At 37.1% G+C, this 20,934-nt stretch overlaps 1 protein-coding gene across 1 annotated transcript in view; it reads left to right on the top strand.

The window, feature by feature from the left end:
* LOC150101290 (cysteine dioxygenase type 1-like) overlaps nucleotides 1-20,934 on the top strand; it is a 172,523-nt gene that overhangs the window by 107,601 nt on the left and 43,988 nt on the right. Inside the window, exon 3 of the mRNA XM_090400343.1 lies at nucleotides 15,773-15,896. Within this exon, the coding sequence (XP_090256469.1) occupies nucleotides 15,773-15,896 (124 nt within the window). The remainder of the gene's footprint in view (nucleotides 1-15,772; nucleotides 15,897-20,934) is intronic.

Below are 20,934 nucleotides of genomic sequence, written 5' to 3'. Positions count from 1 at the left end.
TAAAAACATGTACGCCGTCTTTATTCTGCTTGACTTAACCAAAGCATTTGATACACTTGATCATGACATACTATCACCAAACTATACTCAATAGGTATAAGAGGAACACTTGCATACCTGGTTCAGGAACTATCTCTCAAACAGAACACAAGTAACAAAAATAGGTACATGTCACAGCCGGGCTATACAAATAGAACACTGTGTCTCTCAAGGCATCATATTATCACCCACCCTATTCAACATATACATTAACAATGTTCATAACCTGGCCATAAGAAGTCAAATATTTCAGTACGCAGATGACACCGCACTACTAGAAATTCACACAGACATCAACACGGCTCTCTCCAAAGCACAACAAGACCTAAATGAAATCACAACATACCTCTAACAAAACGCAATTGTAATCAACAGCACCAAAACACAGGTGTTAATAATACACAAACCGAGAATCATGCGCCCCGCGCCATTATCGATACACTCATACATACCGCTGCATTAACAACAAAAAAAACCTACCAATGTTCCGAAATCAAACCTGTAACACATGCAAAATACCTTGGTCTCTACATAGATTGCCACCTTAAATGGACAAAGCATATAGATTACCTCCGCATCATCGCAGCAAAACTCTTCCAAGTAAAAGACATTATTCCATCTAACATAAAAAAAAAAAAAACTCCTATATCACGGTATCTGCGAATCCCTACTCAGATACGGTATAACAGGTGGATGTTTGATGCAAACACCAACCATCCACCTAACAAAATTAGAAATATGACTTAGGAACATTGTGTCAACAGTGATGGACAGCCAATCAGACCAGCACATGGAGATACACAGAATCCTGAGCATTAAAAATCTGAAGCACTACATAATATTACTAAGGAATTACTTCAACATCACCTATCGAAACAACAGAGACACATCGTATAACACAACGCACAACAACTCTCTACATCCCTACACCCTTCAACAATTCATACGATTCTCTTGTGAGATCACATCAGATACCCACGCTACTCAACAACTTACCAAGAAATTTAAAACACACAAACAACTAGAACATTAAAAACACGAACTCTGGAAAATATACCAACAAAGTTAATATACCATTAACACTAATATACAGATCGCAAATCACTAGCATCGAATGCCTACATCCCCTCCATAAAGAGTAACAGCATCATAAATAGTGAAGGCTTCTGAACTGTACTCTTGAACAAACTACACTCTGATATCTTTCCATCAAACTCCCTTTTATCCATCTCACAAACCTCATATCCATCCCACTCTCTTCATAAAAGCTAACCCAAGCTTCGAAGTAGGTGGGATTAATCCGCCTCATTCAACTACACGTAATCCCCATAATCAAAGACTGCAAATTATGTAACAAAACAGTCAGTACGGTGTATAATTAAAAATGAAGATACTGATATAAAAAATGTGTATATGTAAACAGACTGTATAATAATTGTATAATTGATATTGAAAAAAAATATGTACATTTACATTAACAAAAAAATCACTGTACTCTACACTTTGTTCTGAACAGAAAATGTAATAGTATGCTTTATTGTATATATGTAAACACAGTATGATGATAAATAAAATGTTATTGCAGTTTAAAAAAGAAAAATATTATTATTATTATTATTATTATTATTATTAATCTTAGAAGTCTTACAAATGGTAAAAGACATTAAAACCAGCATTAACGCATTAACTGAGAGGCAGCACAAATTGATAAAAGACACATCGGAACTCCATCAAGAATTTAATTCCCTGAAACTACAATACGAAGTTTTAAACCAACAACAACATAAAGAAGACCTTGTCATAAACTGTCTTCCAGAAACCGAATCCACAGAAAATCTCAGAGACCTAGTTTTAAAGTTAAGCCATGCAATTGACATCCCCCTACAGCATAATGATATTCAGACCATAAATCGGTTTCCCAGGAAGAACAGAAGACAAGGCTTGCCACGACCCGCACCAGTCATAGCTCGTCTGACAAGCAAGGCTACAAGAGACAATCTCATAAAAGCCAGCAGACTGAAAAAACCAGTAGTCAATGATTTAAATCATCTCAAGACAATACGCCAATCTTTCTATCTGAGTATTTAACACCTTTCAATCAGAATCTTTTGTACCAAGCAAGAAAAGAAAAAACAGAAAAAAAGTATCAATTTTTATGGATCAAAGACGGCAAAATATTCTTGAGAAAGTCACAGACTTCAAAGTCTATATAAATAAAAAGCTCGGAAGATATAGACAGGTTGCCAGAGTGAAACTTAGTTCAATAAGAAGATCTCAACACGACAAAAATGAATGTGAACCATCAGATATATGTAATTACACCAGAATGCATCAGTAAGTGTACTTTCGAATCTCTTGATGCATGGAAACAAAACACAGTACAAGCGAGAGGTCTCTCAATCTTGCATATTAACATCAGAAGCATCCGAAAACATTGGTTATTATTACAGGCTTATCTGAGGAATTACACTGATATTATTGATATATTGATTCTTACAGAAGTATCCATAACTTAGCGACGAAGCGACTGCTTTCCAAATTCCAACAACATAGATCATGCCGCCAAACAAAAAGAGGGGGTGGAATATTAATATTTATTAAACAAAAATTAACAGCAGAAGAAACGGCCTATCAGTATGAGCATGCTGAAACCCTCTGCCTCGAAATCATTAATACCACGAATACACAGCATCCCATAATACTAAATGCTATTTACAGGCCACCAAACCTAAACATGATAAAATTCTTACACGAAACTCAATTACTGGCTTTCAAGCCAAGAAATATGCTCAACCGAACACCTAATGATAATTGGCGACATAAACATAAATATTGCAAATTAAAACCAGAACAACACTGTACAATACCTAGACACACTATCCGTGTATAATCTAATACCAACAATAACATCATGCACTAGAGAAGAAATATTCGGAAATACTATCACTGCCTCCTCTCTAGATCATATAAACGTCCAAGCACCACCAAATATTACACTGCATCAGTCATAAAGTGCAAAGTAGCAGACCATTACTTCACTGCTCTAAACCTGCACACCAAGACAATACCCATGCAATGTCCCACAGAAGAAAAGCGACAGAAAACAATAATAGACGAAGAAATAGTCAACCACGAAATAAGAAAAACAGACTGGGAACACCTGGCATCAGATTCAGCAGATATCTTATACAACAACAGTAAACTCACACTGGAGGAAGTATATAAGAAAGCTACAAAGAAAGTCCGAATTCGATCAAAAACAAACTCAAAATCCTTACAAAACTTAATTCAAGAAATACACAGAAAGGACGCTTTATGGAAAGAATTAAAGCGATATCCAAATAACACAACTTTAAAAACTGAATATAAGATAACAAGGAATCGCCTTACAACACAAATCAGAAATGCAAAAAGAAGCTACTACAGAGACAAACTAACCCCCGCACAAAACAACATGAAACAAACCTGGCATCTGATTAATGAGATGCTAGATTTTGTTCCCAACACCACCGCCTCCGAAATGATAAAACACAGCTTCATGAAAGACGCAAACCTATCCAACAACTAGCAAATGTCTTTAACCAATACTTTGCAGACTCCATCCAAGAACTGCACAGAAATATTCCCCCAATCACAAAACGAGACCCTCCACTTGGACCGCAATCAAAACAGACATTATGGTTCCCAACCATAAAAGAAGCAGAACTTCTCTCAGCAATACATCAAATCAAACCAAACAAAGGCCAAGGAATAGATAGTATCAGACCTAAAGATATAAAGCAACATGCAACTAGTTTAAGTCCTATCCTACTAAAACTAATAAATAAAATATTTAAAACAGGACAGATACCAAGTATGCTAAAGACCGCCATAATCACACCCATATACAAACAAGGAAAAAGAAATTTAATCAGCAATTACAGACCCATAGCAACATTACCAATTATCAATCAAATTATGGAGCGGATCATACTGAAGAAACTCACTGCATACACTGAGATCTTTCATATTATCCCCAAAACACAATATGGTTTTCAGAAAAATAAGGGAACAACATCTCTCTTGGAAGACTTTACAGACGTAATTAATACCGCCTTAGACAAAAACAAAATTGCCATGGTAGTCTTTATAGATCTAACTAAAGCATTCGAACACTTACACATCAAACTTTGTTAGAAAAGCTGAGGCATGTTGGAATAGATGGACCTCTTCACAGGTGGTTTACAAACTACCTCCAAAATAGAAAGCATATCACACGTATCGGATCAAACCGAAGCAGAGAGCTACCAGTAACCTGTGGAGTGCCACAGGGAGCTGTACTCTCCCCAACTCTATTCAACATTTACACGCACGATATTAATTAGTTACCACTCAAAGGTAAGATATTTCAATACGCAGACGATACAGCAATAATATCCATCCATAATAACGCAAGCATAGCCCAAACAAATATGTAACATGATATAAATCTGACCATAGACTGGCTGACGAAAAACTCCATATACCTAAACTCAGAAAAGACAAAATTAATGATATTCAGAAATCCACTGACTCGACCAGTTGATAACAAATATATAACCATCTAACATCCACTTTCCAACACAAAAAACACACAGAACAGCAAAACCACTACAATCACTCAGGTTGAAAAATACGATACCTTGGAATTTACTTCGATGCAGATATGAACTGGAATAGCCACATAAACCATCTACACAACAAACTCCGAACAATAAGTGGCAAGCTCTACAGGTTAAAAGACATAGTTTCCATACGCCTATAAACACTAATATACAAAGCACTATGCCAAAATATATTAACGTTAATACGCTATAACAACGTATTCTTTCTGTGCACCCTACAAATTAAATAGATTAATGTCGCTACAGTACAAAATGACAAAACTGATCTTTTGGGAACAAAGAGAAAATCACGACCTTATAAACATTGCAATGTCAGAACATAAAATACTGACAGCGAAACATTTATGCCACTATGCAGCCTTGCTAAAACATTATTTCGATGCCAACTACAGGACAGTTAGAAATACATACCGTATAACAAGACCTCAGACTACTAATTATATCACATAGAAATACAATAATCACTACGGAAAGGCCACGAGAAACTTCTACATCCCAGACATGAATTACAAATTACCTTTTGAATACAGAAATCTTACAAACTATAATAGCCTGAAAAGAGCTCTAAGGACATACTACGAACAAGAAACACACACCCAAAATACCATACAAACTTAATGAAACACAACATATTCGCTCAGGCTTCCAATTCAGTGACGCATCAATACATTCCAAGTTATTGTGTGTGTGTGTGTGTGTGTGTGTGTGTGTGTGTGTGTGTGTGTGTGTGTGTGTGTGTGTGTGTGTGTGTGTGCGTGCGTGCGCGTGTGCGTGTGAGTGCGAATTTCTCAATCATAGATTTCGTAGCTTCCCAACACCGCTAAAAACAAAACAAAACAATACTTAATAACCAACTGGTGTCATCCTCAGATAAGCTTACATACATATAAGCTTCGAGGATGAAAGCAAAAAAATTAGTTCTCATCCGAGATGTATCATATGTAACCAAATGCATGTAATGTACGTATCACATGACAACCAATGTATGTAATGTACGTATCACATGAAAATCAATGTATGTAATGTACGTATTATATGTAAACCAATGTACCTAATGTAAATATCACATGTAAACAAATGTAAGTAATGTATCATATGTAAACAATTGTATGTAATGTATATAATAATTGTAACAAATGTATGTAATGTATATAATAACTGTAACAAATGTATGCAATGTAAAAAAAAAAATATTTTAAAAGTAAATCATGAGTTTACACCGTATGTTTGTGAGAATAAGGGAACATAATATTTAGATTGCATATGTGTAAATACTGTTGTATAATCACACCTTTTCAAACTTGAAAAAAAAATAGTAAACCACAACATGTAATATTATACAACTTATGTTACTCTGAACAACGTAATTGTAAATTATTATTATGATTGTTATATATAAAAAATAAATAAAAAAACTGTTATCATCATTACTATTTAAATCTCGTTATATGTAGCACAAAGTGCTGAAGCTTGTAAAATAATATACTGAATAGATGATCATTGTACATATATAAATATTTGAAAGAACAAAAACAATTATTATTAATTATTATTAATTATCATTACTGGCTCCAAGGAGTCCTTACACTGCTCGAGGGAGACCCTGAAGATCATATCAACCACCCAGAACAGACTCTGGCAAGCTATTCCACTCATTCACCACTCTCCAAGCAAAAAAACCTAGTTCTAATACCTTTGCTAATTACATTCTTACTCAGTTTCCATGTATGGCCCCTAGTTCTCCCATCACGAGACCTGTTCTGAAAAATTTCCTCTTCATTAATCTTGTAAAAAGCCTTCAGTAATTTGAAGGTCTCAATCATATCATTATGATTGAGACATTCAAATTAATTCCTTTTCCGCCTGTGGACCAGTATCTGTAACCCACAAACCTTCAACCTTTTTTCGTAAGGTTCATTCCATAGACCTGCTACTATCTTGGTCACTCGCCTCTGGATCCTCTTCACCTCTTCCTCAACGCCAAGAAACCTTGCTCCAGATTTGCACGAAGTAGTCAAGATGTGGTCTTATCAAGACGCAATAAAGAGGAATAATAACCTTGTTTCTGCTCGTCAAAGTATTCTCCAGTAACCAAGTAATCTGATGAGCTGCTTTAGCCACTTTTGCTAGGTACCCTCTAAACTTTAACTCCCTATCCACTATCACTCCCAAATCTCTAGCTTCGTCACTTTCCTGGAGTAAGGTTCCATCAGTGTGGTATACGGTTGGTAATCTTTTCATTCCAAAATGCATAACTTTATACTTTGACATATTAAACTGATATCCATTCTCCTTTGCCCAGACTGCCAGCCTATCTAAATCATCCTTCAAAATTTTAACATCATCTGTATTAACTATGACTCTACCCAACTGTGAATCGTCGGCAAACAATTGAACAGTTCCTTTCAGATCCTTTCCTATATCATTAATATACAAATTAAACAGTAGCGGCCCAAGAATAGACCCTGTGCCATGCCACTACTCACAGGCCTTCTTCTGGACTGTACTCCTGAACAAACTACACTCTGATATCTTTCCATCAAACGCCCGTTTATCCATCTCACAAACCTCATATCCATTCCCGTGCGCCGCAGTTTACTGATTAGTCTGTGTTTCCATAGTTGAAATCCCTCATAATAACTACCCATCCTTCACTCATTGATCCTATTTGCCGATGCATGCTATCCCCATAATCTTTCCCATCTCCTGGACAATAGCAGCATTCACTGTACATTTTGTTCTGGTGCCATCTATCTCATACACTGGATATCTTTAAATGTTCTATTTTCGCCGACATACAGTTGAACTCCTTCTCTCTTTGGCTGCAGTTCATCGACTATCATCAATAACACTCTCTTCCCCCTATTCTTTTCTCTCTAACTCCCTAAACACGCTATACTCTTCACATTCTATCCCCACTAACTATATCATCTTCTGTCAGCCATGTCTCACTAATGCCAATAACCTATGGTTAGGATGAACTAACCAATACCCCAAATCCCTCCCCCCCCTTTTTTTCCAAATGCTCCTAGCATTATTGTACATAAAGTGCAAAAGCCCCTTAGTCCCACTGCTATCTTGACGCTTTATACTATCCCATTCTAGTTCGTTACCAGTGATACTAAATTAGGCATTTTATACACATTCTTACACTCAACTGCCCCACTGATGTCTGCATATCCACTCAACAACTTCCCCATAAAAGCTTGGGTTTCCCTGATTTTGCACATCCACTTTCACTTCATTCAATAGCCCTTTTTCCTAACTCTGAACACCAAATCCATTCAGATGCAAACCATCCTTCTTGTATAAGTCCTTTCGCCCGTCATACTCACTCCACATATCCACAAACATATATATATACACTACTTCTCCTGCATAACTGACGCATCGAGTCATTCGCTATTATGGCTCTCCTTCTCAGCTCTACTCTGTCATACTGTGGCAACAGACTCACTGTCTTAACTCTCTCTCGCTCTCTCTCTTTTGCTACTTCCAGTAATTCTTTCGTGTTCGGTTGGCTGAAACGAATGATATGAAAGGAGAAAATTATGGAATGAGAGAGGTCTCATTCATAATTTTCTCCTTTCAAATCATTTGTTTCAGCCAAAACGAATAACTCTTTCACTTTATCCTTTTATGCTCCAATGGCCTCATTAACATCATTCATTTTTGCAATTGGAAAGCACGATTTTGTCAATCACACCTGTTATGATCGTATCGCCGTACAAGACTCGCTTCTTGACTTTTCCTTCTCTCTTAGTCAAGCCCTCATTTCTCTTATCTTTCTTATCTTCACTTCTTTCTTTCTGATATCAGCTGACCCATTCGCCAGACGTTTCTGCATTTGTTGCAGCTTCCGCTTCGTCCTATGTATTCGCTCCGCGTAATTGAGTTATTATTATTATTATTATTACTGCAACTCCAAGGAGTCCATAGACTCATTGAGGGAGACCCTAACATCATGTCAAGAACAACTATTCGACATTCACACAGTATCTATCATACTTCGCCTTGAATTCGTTTACAGTCATGGCACCCACAACAGACTCTGGCAGCTTATTCCACTCATTCACCACTCTCCAAGTAAAAAACCTAGCTATAACACCCTTGCTAACCACACTCTTGCTCAGCTTCCATGTATGGCCCCTAGTCTTCCCACCACCATTCCTGTTCTCAAAAATATCTTCTGAATTAATCTTATAGAAACCCTTCAGTAATTTGAATGTCTCAAGCATATCACCCCTTTTTCGCCTATCAACCAATTTCTACAACCCACAAATCTTCAACCTGTTCTCATAAGGTTCATTTCATAGACCTACTATCATCTTGGTCACTCGTCTCTGGATCGTCTTTACCTGCTCCCCATCCAGAAGAAACCTGGGCGCCCATCTAGGCGCAGTAGTCTAGATGGAGTCTTATCAAGGCTCGATACAGACGAACAATAACCTGTTTGTCTCTGCTTGTTATTTTTCAGCAACCAAGTGATTTGATGAGCTGATTTAGCCACTTTTCTGATGTTCCCCCTAAACGCCAACTCCTAATCCACCAACACTTCCAAATCCCTGGCCTCGTCAATCTTCTGGAGTACAGTTCCACCAATGTGATATACTGCTGCTAATCTTTTCACCCCAAAATGCATAACCTTACATTTTGCTACATTAAATTGACATTCATTCTCCTTAGCCCAGTCCTCCAACTATCCAAATCATCCTGCACAATTTTGATATATTGCGCACTCACTATTTCTCTACCCAACTTTGCATCATGAGCAAACAAATGAACAGTTCCTCTCAGATCCTTTCCTATATCGTCAATGAACAAATTCAACAGTAGTGGTCCAAGAACAGAACCCTGTGGCACACCACTAGTCACAAGCCGTCTTTTGGACTCTACTCCTGAATAAACCACTCTTTCATATCTCTCCATCAACCACCCTCTTAACCATCTCATCAACCCTATATCCATCCCCATATGCTGCAGTTTACTGATTAGAATTTTATGTGGTATCCTGTGAAAGGCCTTATCAAGGTTCAGTAGAATCACTGTAAACCCATTACCCTTATCGAGTTCAGCCCTCACTTTGTTATAAAACGTAAGCAAGTTACCGAGGCATGATCTACCCTTCACAAAACCATGCTGTCTCCCATACAGTATCCTGTATTTTCTTCTTGACTAGTTTCTCCAAGACCTTGACAACGATTCCTGATATGCTGATCGGTCGGTAATGTACAACAGCAGTCTTGGAACCGCCTTTATGCAGTGGAACTATTTTCTCCTCTTTCCACCCCTTTGGGACTAACCCAGACCCGAGGCTCAAATTAAACATTATGGTCAAGGGAACTGACAATTCTTTAGCTGCTTCACGTACGACATGAGCTGGTATACCATCCAATCCCACAGATGTATTGGCATTGAGGTTTTGTAATAGACTATTCACCTCCACTTCATTCACCACAATTCCCGCATAAGCTGTTGGTTCTTTCATTCCTGCAATGTCACCACCTGGATGATATACTCTTGCAAAGTGCTCGCTCAGTAATTCCACTATATCAACTGACTCGGTTACCTCCCTACCTTTGGCATTCTTTAAAATCATTCTGCCGTATACATTTTTTCTTTTACTTGCAACATATCGAAAAACTTTGGGATTCTCTTTAGCCTGCATTGCTAATGTTCTTTAATAATCCGCTTTTGCTTTTCTTACCACACTCGTTACCCTTCTGGCCCGCGCTTTATACCGTTCATGTGCCTGCCGGTCACCTTTCTCCTTAAATTCCCTCCACTGTTGTTTCTTTTTTTGCAGCTCAAGCTTAATGGTGTTATTCATCCATTTAACCCCTACTTGATTTATTATTCGTACTCTAGGTATACAGTCAGCCATTGCCTCCTGTGAACACTTCTTAACCGCCTCCCATGCACTCTCAACATCCAGCCCTTGCAGTTTTACATGCCATGGCACTGAACCAATCGAACTCCTAAGCTTATCATACTTACCAGCACGATAATTCCACATGTACCCTGTCTTAATTGTAAATTCCACACCTTTAGCCACCTCCCAAGTCAACGTGGTCAAATTCGTTACAGCCAAATTCTCAGATGCAATTACTAGGTCAAGTACTCTCTTACCCCTAGTATTTTCCATTACATGCTGTCGCAGATAGTTATCCTTTAATAACCGCATAAAATCCAATTCCTTCATCCCATGTCTCCTCTCCTCTCCTCCTTCCAATCAATGTTACCATAGTTGAAATCTCCCATAATAATTACCCTCCTTCCACTCAATTCTTCTATATGCTTATGTATACTATCTCCACCATCTATTCCATCATCTGGTCTATAGCAGCACGCAGTTGTATATTTTGTTCTGCTATCCTCAATCTCACACCAAATAGCCTCAGATGTGCTCTTTTCTCTATCCTGCAGTTCAACTTCTATTCTCCCTGACTGTAGCTCATCAGCTATCATCAATAACACTCCTCCCCAATTTTATTCTCCCTGTCACTTTCAATCCCACTGGCTATATCATCTTCTGTCAGCCATGTTTTACTAATGCCAATAACCTGTGGCCTGGAAGTGCCAACCAAGGCCAAAATTTCTTCCTTCGTGTTCCCAATACTTTTGGCATTAGTATACATGAATTGCAGAAGCCCATTTGTTCCATCCCTATTTTTATGCCTTATACTAACTATCCCATTCTGATTTGTTGTCCTTCGTACTCATGCGGGCATATTACACACATTCATACACTCACCTGTCTCCATAAAGTCTGCATATCTACTTTCCTCTCTTAATAACTCTAGTTTCCCTGATTCTGCACATTTACTTCCACTTCATTCAACAACACCTTTTCAAGTCTCCATACACCAAATCCATTCAAATGCAAACCATCCATCTTATATAAATCCTTTCGTCCATCGAACTCACTCCACACATCCACAAATTCCACACCACTCCTGCATAATCCATGCATAAAGCCATTAGCAATTTTGGCCCTCCTTCTATACTCTTCACTGCCATACCGTGGCAACACACTCACCATCCTAACTCTCTCACTCTTCTCTTTTGCTACCTCAAGTAATTCCTTCATATCCTCTCTCATAGTCATTTTGTCTCCTTTCAAATCATTCGTTCCTGCTACTACTATCAATTCTTTCACCTTCTGCTTTTGCGCTCTAATAGACTCGCTTACATTCTTAATGTTCGCACTAGGTTGGTACGATTTTGTCAAACTCTCATCTATCACACCTCTTACTAAAGAATCTCCATACATACACTCACGATCATACTCTTATTTTTCTTATCATACTTTTGCTATTTATTAGTTGGTATGCTCGGTAAACATTTTTGGCAATGCTCCAGCTGCCTATTCGTCCTATGTATCGCTCCGTGTAATCTCACTCATTGCACCTCTCTCATCATTTTTATTATCTGTTAATCCATTCATTCGTTCTCTATTTTTACCTTCGTTCTTACTTTCAACGCTGCTCTCACAGCTATCTGGTACTACCTCACAAATATCACTATTCTTACCTTTCATGTCATTATTCTTACCTTTCATATCACTATTTTCTCCATTCTGACTTTCAACAACGATATCACTCTCACGACCTGAAACACACTTTAAATCCTCACATTCCTTACACTTTCTGCACACAACCACTCCACTATCATTGTCTAACCAGACTCCAACCGATCCCCTGAAAGCATACATCTCACAAACGGTAAACTGAATAAACTCCTTTATACTAAACTTTTTGAACAAAGATGGCGATCTAGATGCCATTGTGTTCCTTCTTATCGACGCCATGTGCATGCTATTAATCGTATCTATCAAATTACTAATTGAAATAACTCAGAACACACACAAAAAAATCACACAGGCACGCTAAGATACGAAACGTAAACAATACTACGTAAAATTCAAGCAAATTCACCAATTATTACTTAAAATAATACTTATTTTTTCAGGAGCTCTCTACAAACATTACACACCATGTAGCCCTCTAGTGGCCAACTGAGTTATCTCCCTCATTGCAGTCAACTCTTCATTCTTCACATCTGTCAAATTACTATTCTTTCGATCAACGTTTTTACTCTCTCTCTCTCTCTCTCTCTCTCTCTCTCTCTCTCTCAGTCGTGTCACTTTGAGCCTCTCTTTTAATGCAATCTGCCGTTACATCACGTATTTTCACGCATATTCTCAGTTTGTTCACTACTTTAATCTTGCGACCTGACACGCTTTTTTGACCCTCGTTTTCATAGCATTTTCGACACACTTTCTCACCACTATCCCTTTCAAATCAAATTCCATTTTCCTTTGGTAATGCGTACATATCTCAGACATTGCACTGTACGAATTCCCTTTGGTTAAATTCTTTAAAGACTAATGCCTTCGACGATGTTATTCTGCCTCGCATCGGTGCCATGTGCTACACTACGAACCGCGCAAAAAACTATACTATTTTGACTATATTTAAAACACAACTTTTAACTTAAATCGAATTAACTTCACAATACATTATAATTCTAATAATTTTTAACTAATATCGCTATTTTTTAAAAACTAAACAACTTAGCTTATGGAGCTCTCTAAACACAGTCGTACCACTCACCGTACACCACCTGAAGGCGTTTCCTCCATATATAAGAAAGCTATCCGGAAAGTAAAGATTCATCTCCATGGAAAAAACGACAATATGTTACTTAAAATATGCAAAAATAGCCAACTATGGCATTAGCTTAAAAACACTCATTTAATCAAAACAAAGATATACGTCTTCAAATACATTCCAAATAAACTTAACTATTAAAATAATAAAACAAAATCAAATGAAGAAAAAAATTAAAGGAATGGATAATTATAAATGAAGTATTCAGTTAAACAGCTTTCTAACAACTATTATCTCCAAACTTTGCCTAACACGGTTTTATCGGTAAGCTGTTAGCAGACAGATTTAATGATACTTTCGAGGAACAAATTGCAAATTTAAGGCGAACTATAACCGACATTGGAAAGCCAAACACGAAGATTATTCAGACACAAAATAATAATCTTTGCTTCTCCCCCAGATAACACATAAAGATTTGGATACGTCTGTTTCATAATTAATTTTAAAACACCGCGTGGATTTGATTACATATAAACAAGGGACATTAAAATACACTACTCTACCGTATCGAGTTATACTCAAGTTACTAAACCTAATTTTACAGACATGCAGCATATCAAAACACATAAAAAAACTGCAGTAATAATTCCACTATGTAAAAGAGGAAATCCCGATGAAATTACAGACTTATATCCTTGTCGGTAATAGAAAAAATATCCACATATCTAGAGAAATTCAATGTAATATCCAAGAAACAATACGGATTTCGAAAAAATAAAGGAACCGGTAATCTTATTGGATAATCTCTGCGAGATAATCACCTCATTTTTATACAAAATCCACATTGTCTTTGCACTACCTCTTGACTTCTCTAAAGGTTTGACGCCACAGAGCACACAATTCTTTCTTTCTTTCTTTTTATTAAGCAAACTCGATGCTGTTGATATAAGAGGAAAATTTCCCAACTGGTTCGAAGACTTTTTGAAACACAGAACCAATAATAATACAAAAATAAATACACCCATAGCAACAGAATTGACGGAGATTAGTTGTGGCATTTCGCAAGGCGCAACACTCACGCCATTCCTTTTCAATAATTTTTTTTTTTAAATCAACCTACATTTATACAGTGATATCTTTCAGCATGCAGATGGCACCGCTCATATCCTGAAAGACCCAGCAGTAGTGTTAAAACAATTTAAAAATTGGTGGTAATAGAATCTTGTAAGCAACGTATTTGAAAGAGCAATATGTGATGTTTTTGTGGGTAAAATTAATGTGTTTTCATGTTGTAGTCAAAGTGTAATCCTAAGTGTATATGTTTGATCTCAGTTTGTCGTATCTGTGGCCATCTGAGGATATATAAATATGTTGAGTGAAGATTTATTGCTGTTTAATCTGACAGAATTACGCATCAGCCGCTCAGATGGCCACAGATCTCTTATGCGTATCATTGGAATGTCATATTTCAATATTATCCTGCACATATTCTTCAAAATATAATGCGTACAAGATATATTACCACCAATTACTAGGAAAATCATCTACGTATCCCAAGGCGTGTCTATACTGAGATATGACGTGACTTACTCCGTTTCTGCACCTTACAACATTTAATGAAAAAACTAAACTTATTACAAAACAGGCTGGTGGCACCAACAGCTCTATAGAGACAAAATAGCACTCCTCTTTTCCAACTATCAATATATGCCAACAATCGATTTCTGATTATACAATTTCTGATTATATACGGAATCTAGCTTTATTGACTTGTTGGAGCAATTATCATTAATAAAATAGTCTGCCTGCAGTATCATCAGTTCAACTGAACTTAGCAACATGAACTGACATTGATTGTCGTTTGTCAATAAAATCAATTTGTTCAGTTCATCTTACGGAGATACTATATCGCAAGTGTCCCTTGCTGTCATTACAATTTTTCTTTCAGTTTTGTTTTAATGTAAAGATAACGTGAATGTAACAGTCATGTGCATTACGGCGGTATTTATTTAATGTTTAGTTACCTTAGATGGCATTTAATCTTTTCCCACCGGAAAACTTCTGTTTCATAGCACACCACAGTTGTTTTTTGGGACCTCGACACAACCCAGAAGGAGGAGTCAATTATAGAATTCTTTTATACAATACTAAATATTTGAATTAGGAATTGGTACTTTGGCATCTGAATCTACGAACAAATTAGACATTATATTTTTCAATATTTATATTTATATTAGATTTATATGTTATATTTTCGATCAATCAATATGTTATATTTTCGATGCGGATCTTTTTGATATTTACTGAGGAATGACTGAAATTACATAATCGTACTGTAGGACGCAGGGGCATTATAAAGCTGCATATAAATATTTGAAGTCCTCATATATTATATGAATATTATAATTGTATCGTTCCATATTAACTGCTTGTTACAAAATAAATTATTTATTTTAAATCCATTTTTTTTTCTTTAAGATGTTATCTGGATCTCTAAGAGAAATTAGATTCGCTTGGCCCCATGAAAATGAAGAAGGTAATGGGCAAATGAAAATAATAGGAGAAACACTCTTTCAGAAAAATGAAGTTGCATATATAAACGGTAAGAGCTACGAAATAATATAGCTACAAATATCAATATAGCCTACAAATCATTTAAGTAATATAGCTCTTTGTGAGAGGGAGTAGTCGTTCATGGTTATAATATCCTCTTACATGTCTCATTCCCAGTCCCAGCCAGCATATCAAGACTTCAAAAAAGTGTCACTAAACTAGCAAAAGTGACATGCTCTTTCAAACCTCTACTTCTAGTGAGTCGTCTCTATGTGAATAGCCATATCATGAAGGTAAGGTCGCGTTTGCCTCTCGATCTCAACAAGGAAAATACATGGTAGCAGGACATACTATTCCTGCCTAAATAATGCTGCATGACAAATATTGTTGATTAGCATATGGCTAGTGTAAACTAACCCCCTAGAGAAGGTGGGGGAAATGAATTACTTCCCGCCAATGTGAAACAACTACCTCGCTCATTGGAGGTCTGAAATGGCTTGAAAACGTTCCGAGTTTGGTCATTGGATGATCTTTCTTCGACCGGTAAAACATAATAAAATGTTCAATATATTAGATAAATGGAATGGGAATGATTAGTAGTTTTAGTTCCAGCGTAGCATTAATGATTCCCATTCCTCTTCTGAAGCCTTTCTGTTGTTCAGTCAATTTCTTTGTTAACTATGGTTAAAATAATTTTAGATGCATGGAATATTCGGCTCACAGATCTCTAATACTCGCAATTTTGTGCATTATTTTTCTTTGAAATTGGTATTCAGATAGGTAATTCTGTTGTTTTATAGATGACCTGAATGGATTCCACTAAATAGTTGTTATTATAGCCAGTCAAAGCTTTCAGCAGCTTAGCCGGAATATTATCGCACTCAGGGGTTTTATTATTAGGAAGATTCTTAATTATATGTTTTATGAATGAAGTAAATGAGAAAGTGGAGGTACAACACGAACAGGGAAATGGGGGGAGTCAGGGTGGACGGGGAGAAACTTTATGAAACATGCGGGCTGAATTCAGAGGTGAATGTCTAAGCGGACAAACACAGATTGAGATGGCCTGGGATGGGTGGGAAGAGTATAGGTGTGAGGAAAGTTGTAGAATTGGTGGTAATATAATGAAAGCGACTGAGGAAGGTATTGAAGAGTCACATCGTAGGAGTGACGTTCGTAGGACTTGTAGAAGCAGTAATGATTTCTTATGTTTATTCACTAATGCTAGAAGTATTCGAAATAAGGGGAACGAAATTGTTGCTTTACTCGAATTGTTGGTATAAGTGAGACGTGGTTAGAAGACGATGACAATTTAACACGAATAGAGATGAATGGATATGATATTTTTCGTGAAGATAGACAGGGAAGAAAGGGAGGAGGAGTACTGTTAATGGTAGCAGATGAGTTGTGCTCATCTAAGGTGGATTTGCAAGGTGCAAATAGTGGTCACGGTTTTGAGGCGGTATGATGTGAGGTTGAAGTAAACAGGATGAAATATTTAGTTGGGTGTTGCTATAGACCTGGTAATATGGAGGGTAATGAGAAGGAAATGTATAGGCAAATTGGCCTAGCTAGCAAGAAACGTGTTATCATTATGGGCGACTTTAATTATGGTAATATAGACTGGAAGCAAGAGACTGCATCTGGGGGTAAAGAAAATGAATTTTTGCAGTTTTTGAAATATAATTGCCTTAGGCAGCACGTAACGGAGGGTACACGAGGATCAAGAGGATTGGATTTGATCATCTCATCAGATGATGTTATTATAAATGAGGTGTCAAATCTTCCACCAGTTGGTGAGAGTGACCACGAGGTGATCACGTGCAGGCTGACCAGTCATTCGAGGACGTCTGTTAGAAAGGGATATATTCGGAATTATAAGACTGGTAATTGCGAAAAGCTCAGGAAACAGCTTGCGATAATAAATTGGAAAGAGTAACTGGATGGAAAGGATGTTAATGCTGCTTGGGTCATACTCAAGAACTATTTGGTGGAGGCAATATCAGAGTGTATTCCAAGGGCCAAGAGGGTAAATAGAGTGGGTATAAAATGGATGAATCAAGAGATAAGGTATGCAATCTGGAAGAAGAAGGTATTATGGAAGAAACACAAAATGAGTATTTATAACAACCAATTGCATGAGAAGTACAAAGAGCAGGCGAGGAAGGTGACTAGCTTGATAAGGGTAGCAAAAATGCAGTATGAGCAGCAGTTAGCTAAAGCGGCCAAAAAAATTCCTAAGGAGTTTTTTTCGATACGTCGTCAGTAGAAGAAATAATGATTATGGTAGGATGGGATTGATTGGTGAAAACGGAGGAATGATAACCGCTGCGGAGGATATAGTTGAGATATTTACTGAGCAATTTATAAAAGTATTTCATTCTTGTGAATGTGATATCATGCAGAACTTGAAAGCAGTGGGAAAGGAGGAGAAACTGTTAGTAAGTGAACAGGAGGTATATGAGGAATTGAATAGACTTGATGTAAATAAGGATGTGGGACTTGATGCTATTTCACCATGTGTTTTGAGGGAATTTGCCAGAGAGTTAACAACAGCTTTTATATATCTTTTCAACATGAGTCTCTGACTGGGTCAAGTTCCAAAAGAGTGGAAAGAGGGTAAAGTTGTTCCTTGTTTAAGTTAAGGGATATATATATCCCATATCGTTTCTTAGCCGAATAACAAACTCGAAGAGTTTCATGCCGAATATAGTAGACACTATATAAAGTTCGGCGAATCCAAGCGTAAGCAAATACCTGGATACTGCAGAAACTGACCCTTAAGGTAGTGCAAGCTGAGGCAACTCATGTCTAAGGTGGAGCAAGCTCGGATCACTATTCTTGATGTTTACCCATAATGTGAACCCATAAAGTTCACATTATGGGTAAATATCAAGAATAGTGATCCGAGCTTTCTCCACCTTAGACATGATTTGCCTCAGCTTGCACTACCTTAAGGGTCAGTTTCTGCAGTATCCAGGTATTTGCTTACGCTTGGAATCGCCGAACTTTATATAGTTTCTACTATATTCGGCATGAAACTCTTTGAGTTTGTTATTCGGCTAAGAAACGATATGGGATATATATATCCCTTAACTTAAACAAGTTATATATGTCGCCGAATTGAAGCCTTTGGCTCTTCATATGGCTAGTAAAGTTGTTCCAATTCATAAGGGAGGTGATAAGAGTAAGGCTTTGAATTATAGACCAGTCTGTGTGTCTGGAGTTGTGGTCAAGGTATTAGAGAAGTTAGGAATAAGATTGAGAATTGGGTTGACAACAGAAAAATACTCTTTGGCGGCCAGCATGGATTTACTAAAGGAAGATAGTGCGTTAGCAATCTGCTTACTTTTTATAATAAAGTGACAAATGCGTTGGATAAAGGTGTTGCATATGCAGTAGTATATTTAGATTTTGCAAAGGCGTTTGATAAATTGCCACATGACAAGCTGATAATTAAATTGGAACGGATGGGGCGGAACAGTAGATTGGTTCGCTGGATTGGAGATTGACTGTCTGATAGGTATCAGCGTGTTGTCTATGGAGGAGCGATATCCCAGAAGAGGAAAGTTACTAGTGGCGTACCTCAAGGGTCTGTTTTGTTTCCATTGGTGTTTTATTTGTATGTAAATGATATCTCGAGAGGTCTGAATGGTGATGTGCAATTGTTTGCAGATGATGCAAAGTTGGGGAGAGCTATCAGGAGTAGTGTGGATGCTGTAGCTTTGCAAGAGGACTTGAATACACTGGCCGAATGCGTAAATAAGTGGGGGATGTCAATTCAATGTTTCAAAGTGTAAGGTTTTGAAATTTGGGAAGCAGAGATGGGATGTAAAGTACACAATCGGTGCAAATATCTTGGAAGAGGTAGAGGAGATGAGAGATCTGGGAGTGATTGTAGACAGGGACCTAAAATTTTTCGGGGACATGTTATAAAATTGTGAAGACAACACAGCATATAATGGGAATGATGCCGAGGACATTGACTTGTAGAAGTAAGGATGTTATGGTTCCTTTGTAGAAGGCTTTGATCAGGCCACATATAGATTACTGTGCACAGATATGGTCACCTGGTTTTCAAAAAGATGAAATTGCATTGGAAAAAGTTCAGAGGCGATTGACTAAGGTGGTTTCTGGTCTCTGGAATGTAGAGTATGAAGACAGATTGACAAAATGCAATTTGCAGAAATTGGTGGATAGAAGGAGGAGGGGGGGATATGATTGAGACATATAAGCTGTTAAGTGGTTATTACCAGATTAATGTCGGGGAAGTTTTGCACAGAATGGGTGAGGATAGCAGGAGAACAAGAGGACATTCCTGGAAGCTGTATAAGTAGAATGTGAGCAAGAGAGTGAGGAGCAGGTTTTTTGCATGGAGAGTGGCGAGTGATTGGAATGATTTGCCCGAGAGTGTGGTGTGTGCAGTGACAGTGAATTAAGGCACAGCATGATAAACTGTGTGTATAACAGTGGACCTCCCACGATGAGTCTTTGACTCCATGGACTCCAGCTAGGTTCAGAACTATATAAATACGCAGGAACAAGATTCAAAGAAAGACTCTTATTATTTTTAAATAACATTTATTTAACTGGTATCCCCCCAATAGAATGAAAAAAGCAATTGTGATTCCTATCTTTAAAAAAGGTAATAGAGATGATCCTAAAAACTATAGATGTATCAGTATACTAAATTCCTGTTACAAAATATATAGCAGAATCTTAAATAGCAAACTAATGAAATATTCCGAAAACTTTATTTTAGAAGTACAGAATGGATTTAGAAAAGGATGATCATGTATAGACCCGGCCTTTTGCCTAAAACTAATAATAGAGAAAAGAAGAGAATACAATTTAGAAACACATACTGCATTTATTGACTTTGAAAAAGTATTTGACAAAGTTAAAAGAAACATATTATTTAACATATTAAAATAAAGACAAATACTAAATAATATCCTGAAAGCTATCACAAATATATATGAAAATAATCAAATGCAAATGAGATTAAATCACGAGCTATCATATACGAGAGAGATAAACCAAGGGGTCCGACAGGGATGTCCCCTCTCAGCAATTTTTTTTAATAT

This window comes from Typopeltis vanoorti, chromosome 11 (assembly GCF_054136105.1).
Source record: "Typopeltis vanoorti isolate ZY-2024b chromosome 11, IOZ_Tvanoo_1.0, whole genome shotgun sequence".
NCBI classification, from domain to species: Eukaryota; Metazoa; Arthropoda; class Arachnida; order Uropygi; family Thelyphonidae; genus Typopeltis; species Typopeltis vanoorti.
Note: the sequence above shows the minus strand (reverse complement) of the source record. Positions and strands in the feature narration are given on the sequence as shown.